Source organism: Centruroides vittatus, unplaced genomic scaffold (assembly GCF_030686945.1).
Source record: "Centruroides vittatus isolate TY-2023 unplaced genomic scaffold, ASM3068694v2 contig_971, whole genome shotgun sequence".
NCBI classification, from domain to species: Eukaryota; Metazoa; Arthropoda; class Arachnida; order Scorpiones; family Buthidae; genus Centruroides; species Centruroides vittatus.
In genome coordinates, this window is record NW_027122644.1 from 2,923,053 (window position 1) to 2,932,976 (window position 9,924).

Sequence of the window (9,924 nt, forward strand, 5' to 3'; positions counted from 1 at the left end):
AATAAACGGTTTCTTGTAACCGTAGAGTCTGTCTCAGTGCCGATCGCCACATACGACCTTCGCGACCGCTCGACCCCTTATACAAACATACGCTGTATATAACTTCCACAAATTGTACATGCATACGTAATGTTAGAAATATTTTTACGTTTATACGTAGGTTGTAAATATACTACAAATTAACGTTATACATTATACATTTAATTAGAGAAGGATAGTCCTTTTAAATGAATTCTTTGAATATTTGTCATGTATAAATTTTGTTTTTTATAAGAAATTTAACGTTCTCAATTTCAATCATTTAAAGTTATATGCTTGAAGAAATCTTTAAATTATCTAAAACTGTTTTTAAATTATTTCTAGAAGAGAAAGTTGTTTTTCAGAGTAATATTAGATGTAATATTACTCTGTAGTAGTAGTAATATTAGTAGTAATATATATTAGTAAGACAAAAAACACCTTGATGCTGAGAACGTTTAAATTTAATCATAAACAAACTCTTTCGGCCCATTCCATGGGCCATCGTCAGGCTAACTACATTCGAATACTATTTCGAACAACCAATTTCAAATTGAAATAAACTACAAAAGAACTCACGCGCTATGCTAGACTACGTAAACTAAAACTAATATAAACAACATTGGCATATTTTATTTTTATTATTTTCTATGTTACATGTATACATTGTAAAAATCTATAGTCTATAGTTCTCTAGGCAATCCTTTTGCCGTATCTAATGTATTCCTGTGACTTTTTTAATTAGAAACTTCCAAGCTGACGGTAAAATCGCCGCATCCTTGTAATTTAAGCATTTTTTGGTTAAGCTGGACTTATAAATTTCACATTTTTCGGTTGTAGCTGCAAGTGTCGGCGAATGTATCGGTGTTAAGATCCTGGCCTCTTCCCATTTAACCACGGACCCCTCAGTCTGCGCCATTTTTGCTAACGTTGTTGTGCATTTACCTTTCGCCACGTCATATCTGTGTTCCTTAATCCTTTTACTTAGGCTTCTCGTCGTGACCCCGATGTATTCTTTATCAATCCTTAATTGGTCGTTGCTGTACGGTATCGAGTACACCCCTGGTTGCTCACTCGGTTTAATTCCATCTTTGTCGTTCCTTAGTAGCTTATATATCGAGGGAGCTCTTTTGTATACAATAGTGCTGTTCATGCGGCCCGCAATACCCTCCATGACCGAGGATAGACGTTTATTATACGTGAATTTCGTGATACCGTTTGTCAGATCCCGTTTTTTCTTGCTTACTTTAGGATTCTTGTAAGCGGCAATCAAACGTTCAACCGTTCTTGGACCAAATCCCAACACCTTAGCCACTTGCCTGATTCTATCCAGCTCTCGCATCGTATCGATTATGTTAGAGCAATACTGAAACGCTCTTCTAATTAAAGCTCTAAACGCTGAGAGCTTATAAGTAATAGGATCATTCGATGTTGACGGTATATACAGCGGGTCGTGTGTAGGTTTGATATACACCTTCGTGTCTATTGACCCGTTCTTAAATGCGATACTAATGTCCAAAAAATGTAATTCGTCGCTACTAACTTGCTCCAAGCTCAGCTTTAGGCCATGATCGTTGGAATTCATGGCACTTAAGAATTGTTGTATTCTTGCGTGGTTCCTCCATATAACCAGCACATCGTCCACGTACTTTTTATACATGATTATGTCCTCCTTGAAGTTGATAAGTGTGATGCGCTTCATTTTTCTTACAACTAAGTCGCACAGCAAACCAGACATTGGGCTGCCCATCGGGACACCTTTTAACTGTTTATAGACTTTACCCTCGAAAACGAAAAACGATTGCACACATACCAGATTTGCCATCATCTCAAGGTCCTTACGGTATTCTACAGCCGTTAGATGTAAGCTATATAACACTTCCATTAGTGCATCAAAACATGAGCATGGTTTGATCGATGGATACATGCTCTCAAAGTCCACTACCGACCCAACCTCGTTATCCATTAAAGCCAACTCTTGCAGCTCCTTTACTACATTTATCGGGTTCTTTGTAACAAACTGGTGATTCCCAATCAACTCCGATAAATACCGATAAATACGAGACAAAATTATTCATATTAACTACAATAATTATTCTTAAAACTATTTCACGTATTAATTGTACAATAAATGACTTAAAATAATGTCATCGTATATGATTAAATTCACGAAGATATTAAAAGAAGCTCAAAAACTAAAAAAAGTTTTATATTTAGTTTTCGTTATACGACGTACTGTACCATCGGTTCACATTATCTCAGATAATTGGAATCGATGGTACTAATCAAAACATAGACATTTTTCAATTTATCAAGTGTCAAGTGTGTTTAATTTATTAATTTATTAATAAAATTTGCATTGAAAAGCCATAAATCTTTTTCTTTTAAAAATATAAAATAATGTACCGCAATAGAGTTCCTTTTCAACCGTTATCAAATGTAGGAGAAGTGAGTGTCTTGCGAGAAAGGCACCTATGCGTCATATAGCCTTAGGTTCATATCAAGCTACAGTAGTAGTATCTACTACTGTAGCTTAATATGATACAAGTTCACATTGGGTTCATATTATGCTAATATCAATAGATACAAAACGTATGTGGCACATGGGTGCCTTCTGAGAGACTAATTACCTTTCGTAAATCTCACCTGACCGTCTTGTTCGTTCGCCAGGTTCCCTGTCGTATGTCCAATCAAGCAAAAAGTCCACTAAATCTGTCTTTAGATTTTAATCACACAAAACAAAAATCAACTATTTACATTAATTCGGTTACAAGAGCATTCCACTATGTTCCCGCGCCTTTTGGAACTTAACAACTTTTTTCTTGGTGTTGCCAACTCTCGACAAAAAACCAAAATTCCCGCCATCTAGTGGGATGAATGGGTCATCCTCCCACCCTTGATTTTGTCAGTCAAAATCAAAATTAAATTAAATTTAAATATAACAAACACATATAGTACTAATTGAATGAGTTCGAATCAGTCTACAAATCCAGCCGATTGGGAGCCTTTAAGGGTCTGCCCCTTTTTGAGACTCGAGAATTCTCAGATGAGGTGGTCACATCACTCCCTGTAGCGGCAGAGATCATTCGGGACCGATCATAGGTCCTCTCGCAATCGTTTTCAGTAGAGTCTACAGTCTTGCCACGAAATTCGTTTCGCATAACATACTTTTCATCCACCGAAGTATCCAGTATTTCTCGCGCAGATGATTCATTAAAATTTGAACACCAGCATGGTTTAATTCTCTGTGTTTCCATTCTATTAATTTCTGTACAATATAGTGATTCCCAGGCAAGATAATGGGTAATCGGAAATCTTCACTATCTTTACTTCTGAATACGAGAGTTTTCACTCTCAAAAGACCTTCCTTGTCTATCACTGGGTGCAATTTTCGTAAACGGTTATCTATCCCCTTTGGAAATTCTTCTCTTTGAATCAGTTTCAGCAATACTAATTCAGCGTGCTTTATTTCCTTTACTGTGAGCCCCCCAGACATTCGAAGGGGTCGTCCTTTGAGATTTGAGGTAAACCGGTATATCCAAGCCGTTACTCGTAATATTTTCCAGTAAGTAGAATAATTCTCATAAAACTTTTCTGCTTTCTCTACATCCAGCGCAGAAATCACAGATTTTTTTCTTTCAGAGCTCACTATCTCCATGTCAGGCATTTCCTTCTGCCGAGGCCATTCTTCTACCGGTAAGCTTGTAAATTGAAGTGTCTCCCACCAGCGAGATTCGGCTAAAGTTCTTGCATTACAACCCCGAGATGGGAGATCTGCAGGGTTTAAGTATCCTGGAACGTGATTCCAGTCATCTGGACTACTTAAAGATCTAATTTCGTTTACTCTATTCATAACAAATGTAGCCCAGCATTCCTGATTCTTGATCCAATACAACGCATTCATGGAGTCAGTCCAATAAAGTGTTGATAATCGTTCAAGTGGGAAGTCCCCTTTAATAGTGTTCATCATTCTGACACCCAATAAACAGGCTAGAAGTTCAAGCCTTGAGATCGATACAGACCCTAAAGGTGCAACACGCGCACGAGCCTGTATCAACAGCCACTTTATGTTGCAGGTATCTGGCTGTCTGAGATAAATACAAGCGGCATAGGAGTACTGTGATGCATCACAAAATATATAAAATGAGAGTGGGACAGCTGTATTGTAGCTATTTACTATCCTTCTAGGAATTTTCACCTCCTTTAAAAATTTTAATTCTTTTATCCACTTTAGCAATCTTCTTTCTAAATCGTGCGGTAATGGGGTGTCCCAAGCTAACTTTCTTTTCCAACACTCTTGCATCAGAAGTTTTGGTATTAACGTCACTGGAGAAAGGAATCCAATTGGATCAAAAAGTTGACTCGCCAATGACAGAACCACTCTTTTTGTTAAAATTTCATCGTTAGGTACCCTAAGGTTTGCATCACAGTATAAAACGTCCTCTGAAATATTCCAATTCAATCCTAGCACACTGACTATTTCATCGGGCTGGATTTCCAAAGTTCCCAATGTCCTTTCATCGCCGTCGCAAACCGGTGACGTTTCTGTTTGTATACCATTGTATACCCAACCTCTTAAATCAAAGCATGCTAAACGCATGATTTCTCTAGACTGTCTCATAAAATTCACCAGCTCCTCTTTGGACTGACAACTCGTAACGCAGTTATCAACGTACATCGATTTCTTGAGTTTTAAAGCTGTTTCTTGCAGATGATCTGGAACATGGTTTAAGTGATAATTTAGAGTGGCTCCCAGGAGAAATGGACTCGAGTTTACTCCAAACACTACCCTGCGATGTCTGAAAACCTTTAATTTTCCAGGGTCGCCACCCTCCCACCACAAGAATCTGAGAAAGTTGCGATCCGCTTCACTTATTTCTATCTGCAAAAAAGCCTTTCGAATGTCAGCTATTACTCCGTATTCAAATAATCGAAATTTATTTAGAATACTGGGTATCAATTCAATGTAGTTAGGACCCTTTGCTAAACAATCGTTTAAAGAGACGTTGCCTCTTTCCTTAGCGGAGGCGTCGAAGACTGGACGAATCTTCGTCGTGGAATGCTCTTTGATGACCGCTCTGTGTGGAAGGTAATGGCAGTTAATCTCATTCGTTTTGACGTCTTTTATTTCTTCGATTATTTGTTCTTCAAGCCATTGCTTGAAGACTCCCTCGTAGGCATCGACCAGGTTCTTATTCTGTAGAGTTTTCACTGTAGATTTTAATCTTCGCTCGGCCAGAACCCTATTATCAGGCAGAGCTTGACAACCTTCTATCCAAGGCAAGGACACCATGTACCGACCATCGCTATCTCTCTTCAGCGTCTTTTCAAAATGTTCGATAGACGCTTGTTCCAGTTCCTTCTTTGATTGTTTTTCGGCAGGGTCCTTTATTCCAAGAATATCTAATTCCCAAAGATCAGGAATTCGCAAATCTCCAATTAACATCGAAGTGACAATCAAGTTTTCGGTTGGCTCGGAATGCTCCTTCGTGCGTCCTAAGATCGTCCAACCGAGTTTCGTTTCAATAGCAGTTAAACCTGATTTGAGTGTCCGGAGTCCTCCTGTCATTAGTTTGCCAGCGACATCCGCTCCTATGAGCAATTCAATGGGACCTTGACAATCGCTCAAGGATATCCCCATATTTGACAATTCATCCTGACACAGTTCCTGTGTAACTGGGGGCGTGGTCAGACAAATGGTCGATTGGTCCAAGACATCAAAATTACAACGATATTTATCGTCTACGCACGAGAGGTGTACCTTGTACACATCGTGTTCACAAATATCCGTACATGAACCTCCAAACAACGAATGTTTCAAATTTTCCTTTCTCATTGGTTGGTAACCGACTCTTTCTGCAGTGCTCTTCAAGATATAGGATCTCTGGGAGGCAGTATCAATAATTGCACGGATTTTGAGACACCTTTCCTCTCCCCTCAGAATCACAACCAAAGTCTGTAGCAAGACACGTGGAGTTGATGACACATTAGCCAATGCCTGCTCACATACTGGGGGGGCGCCGTCACCTTCACCAACAGAAGCATTGTTGGGAGATACCTTTCGGCTATTCCTACAGAGAAGAACGTGATGTGGTTTGCCACAAACTGTACAACTACACTTTGCTCTACATGAAGAAGATATGTGATTCAGTTTTAAGCATTTAAAACAAGCTCCTCGCTTTATAAGGATTTGTTTCCTTTGATCTAAAGTCAAATTTTCCGCCTTCCTGCACTCAGCGCTAGCATGGGATTTCTCACAGAATACACACTGCTGATCCCTGAATGGTTTCTCTTGAGCAGAAGTCAAAAGTTCCATACCAGTTGGAACAGTCTTGTTATAGGGAGAAGCAGCCTTAATTTTACTTTGTACTACCTTCTTGGTTTTGTTCTGAAAGCCAAACCCACTTGTGGCTAAGGAAATTTTCTCCTCGCTTTCAATTTCGTTACGCAAAAACTGCATCAGAGTTTCTAACTTGTTGAAATTCTCTCTTCCAGACTTGAGTAGCATCGAATTTAGGTGTCTTTCCCAAATTCTCAAGAGGTCGGTCGGTAAGCTAGATTCAACTAAAGGGTAGAGCATTGAAGCACACTTATCCGTAGTAACACCAAGCATTTTAAGGGATCGTAGTTGTGTCTCGATACGATCATAAAGTTTCACAATTGGCAATTTGTGCTCTTGCCCCAATGCATTATTCAGTACTAGACTCAGGAGCTCTCTCACGTAAACCTCGATGAGCACATCTTCTCTTCCGAAACGCGAATTTAAACACTCAATTGCTTGCGAGTAATGCTCGGCTGTCACGGGGAACGATTCAATTACTTCCCTGGCCCTTGAGCCCTTCAGAGTCGACTGAATGAGGTATTGAAATTTATCCAAATCCGAAATATTGGGATCTTCATGTATTTTCTTAAATAGTCCCCAAAAGGAAAGATAATTTTTCAAATTGCCATCAAATTTTTGCAATTCAATCTTTGGTAACTTAAAATTTCCCTTGGAATAGCCAGTTTCGCCTTCGCTTCGTGTTTCATCCAGCTCCGACGTATTCAAACGACGCTCTAGTCTTGTTTTCAAGTCTACGAATGTACCATTGTAATTCTCAATACCCTCAATTTCTTCATCCAACATCTGTTGAGAACACTTCTCATCCTTTTGTAACTTATCTAATATTTCTTTATCGATGGTTTCTATTTTAGAATATTTTTCCTGTAACTGGGCCAAAAATCCAGCACATGAATCGAAATCTTCAACCTTCGACGTCAGAAATTCCTGCACCCTATCGGTGAACTTTGTGAAAGCACCTCGGTAGGATCCACGTAATCTGATTGAGGGCTCCATGAAGTGAATCTTATTAATTAACCCAAAGAACAAAAGCAGACAAGATAGACATAGAGAAAACCTCGATTCAAGCTCAAATAGAAATAATGCAGAGATGTATTTCCACTAAATCCTCCAATCAGTACTCATTTTCTGCAGTTAAATAAATACTTCCAAACGTAAACAATGTTCGTACAACAATTGTAGAACGTTTATAAGTGAAATCAGTTAGAACCTGACGTCCCTGTTCGGGCGCCATTATGTCGCGTCAGGCCCATCCTAGTCTCGTGTAATGATTAATTAGCTTTCGTAAATCTCACCTGACCGTCTTGTTCGTACGCCAGGTTCCCTGTCGTATGTCCAATCAAGCAAAAAGTCCACTAAATCTGTCTTTAGATTTTAATCACACAAAACAAAAATCAACTATTTACATTAATTCGGTTACAAGAGCATTCCACTATGTTCCCGCGCCTTTTGGAACTTAACAACTTTTTTCTTGGTGTTGCCAACTCTCGACAAAAACCAAAATTCCCGCCATCTAGTTGGATGAATGGGTCATATTATGCTAATATCAATAGATACAAAACGTATGTGGCACATGGGTGCCTTCCTCTCGAGAGACACTTGATAACGGTTGAAGAGGAACTCTACTGAGGCACATTATTTTATATTTTTAAATTAAAAACAGTTAGGGTTTCACTACAAAATATCAAAGATTCAGCCAAATCCACTGGGATCCATTTCTCTCAGGCCTGTGCGCGGTCCTTTGATAAAGTTAAAATATCTTTTATTTTTTTAGATTTTTTGTATAAACAGATATTTGTAATGTTTTTATACAAAAAGTATTATTTTAAGAAGTAACTTTTTTATATTAAAACACTATTTACATAATGTATCAATGATTAATTAAATAATAGTTAGTTGTAATGAATTCCATTTTCAAAATTATTCTAAATCATTTGTTGCAATGTAAACGTTATTATTTTTCTTTTCAAAAATGAAAAAATGTGATAAAAATCTATGAGTGTTTTTTCTAAAAAGTTACGTAATATAATTTTTTTTTGTTTTCCAAAATGGGTACTGTATAAATTGAAAAGTTTTCTTTCAATGACTGTTTTCTTGTATCGTAATAAAGTTATATAATAAAATAAGCCATTTGTAAAGTAGAACACTGTCGGTAATTTAATATTTTAAATTAGACGTGTAAACTAGACACCAGACGTAAAGACACTTTAGTTCTTACTGTACAACGTAAACTTGGGATTTTTATTTCTTCCTCAGCCAACCATACTTACTATCCCTGTATAAAATTATATATTTTTATGTACCAATAAATTCGCAATTTTTCTTTATAGTGTTTAGACTAGTTACGTAGCTGAAGTTTTGCGAATCACAAACTTCATTTATGGAGCATTTCAAAGTAAGGAGTTGCAACAGATCATAAATGCCTTTTATGGCTCCCTGGATTATCTATCATAAAATTACATATTAAACTATCATCTAGATAAGAACTTTTCTTTACTCCTTTTAATATTTGTACAAAGTAAAATATATATACATTTAATTTACAAAACCGTTGAGAACCATGTCTAGAAGTCGTGTTGGCTTGGTTTGGTTTATTTGATTATGGCAAAGCAACACGTCTGCAACTGCCGAGGAAGGATGCCTTCTGTGAGGACTACACTGGCTAGTCAGTTGGCCAGGCGCAAACCCACTGGTGGGCACTCAGATTGGCTCCATTATCACATTCTACACTCACAACACTCTTCAAACAATCTTCAGTGAATTCTTTCTTACTTATTTTACATCCACAATTTACAAAATTTTGAATTAAACATAATATTTAATATTTTAAATTTTCATTATTATTATATATGTGGAGGACCCCCGTGATGTCGTATCACGGATCCGATACTTCCTAGCGTTGAGATTGACACTCCCTTAATTTAAGAGAAGGTGTCCTTCAGGATGGCGAGAAGGTGTGAACAGCGTATGTGGGTGGTAGCGTTAGACACAGAGGCATGAACTCCGTTTACATTTAACACTCGTTTATTAATATACAAAAGACATCTTACATAAGACTGGAGATCTTTACTGCAGAGCATGAGAAACGACTTCAAACCTTTTCAGAGAGAAGAAGGTCACGTAATGAAGAACATAAGGACCAAAATAATTTTAATATTAGTCATTACTGGATTTAATCAAAGGTTAAATCAAATACTTTCAAGAATCGAAACGATTCTTAAAAATAAGGTAACACAGTGCTGCCAATTTGACTTGTACGGCGTAATTAGTAACTACAAATAGCGAGTATTAGCATACAGGTTAATTATTGAGTTATTATAAATCGAGGATATGGGCTACGAAATTTTGAGGATGGGTTTGTGCGACAGATTACGAAGTGTTGCAGGGGTGGGTTGATAGTTGAAAAGTACAAAAATAACATTACGTAATTTATAGACAAGCTTTAACATTGTTGGCGATAACAGAGATTGAAGTTAACGATTAATTAGAGTATTAAAATTCCTCCATAAGTCAGATCACATAGTAACTTGGTCCTTGTATTATAGTAATGGAATTAGAATATCCTA

General features: G+C 37.5%; 2 protein-coding genes across 2 annotated transcripts; both read right to left on the minus strand.

The window, feature by feature from the left end:
- Positions 1-733: 733 nt before the first annotated feature.
- On the minus strand, positions 734-1,945 carry LOC136985561 (uncharacterized). The gene has a single exon (XM_067282865.1). It carries the CDS (start codon positions 1,943-1,945, stop codon positions 734-736), a length of 1,212 nt encoding a protein of 403 aa, XP_067138966.1.
- A 1,203-nt stretch (positions 1,946-3,148) lies between these two features.
- LOC136985562 (uncharacterized) lies at positions 3,149-7,354 on the minus strand. The gene has a single exon (XM_067282866.1). It carries the CDS (start codon positions 7,352-7,354, stop codon positions 3,149-3,151), a length of 4,206 nt encoding a protein of 1,401 aa, XP_067138967.1.
- Between the last annotated feature and the right edge of the window lie 2,570 nt (positions 7,355-9,924).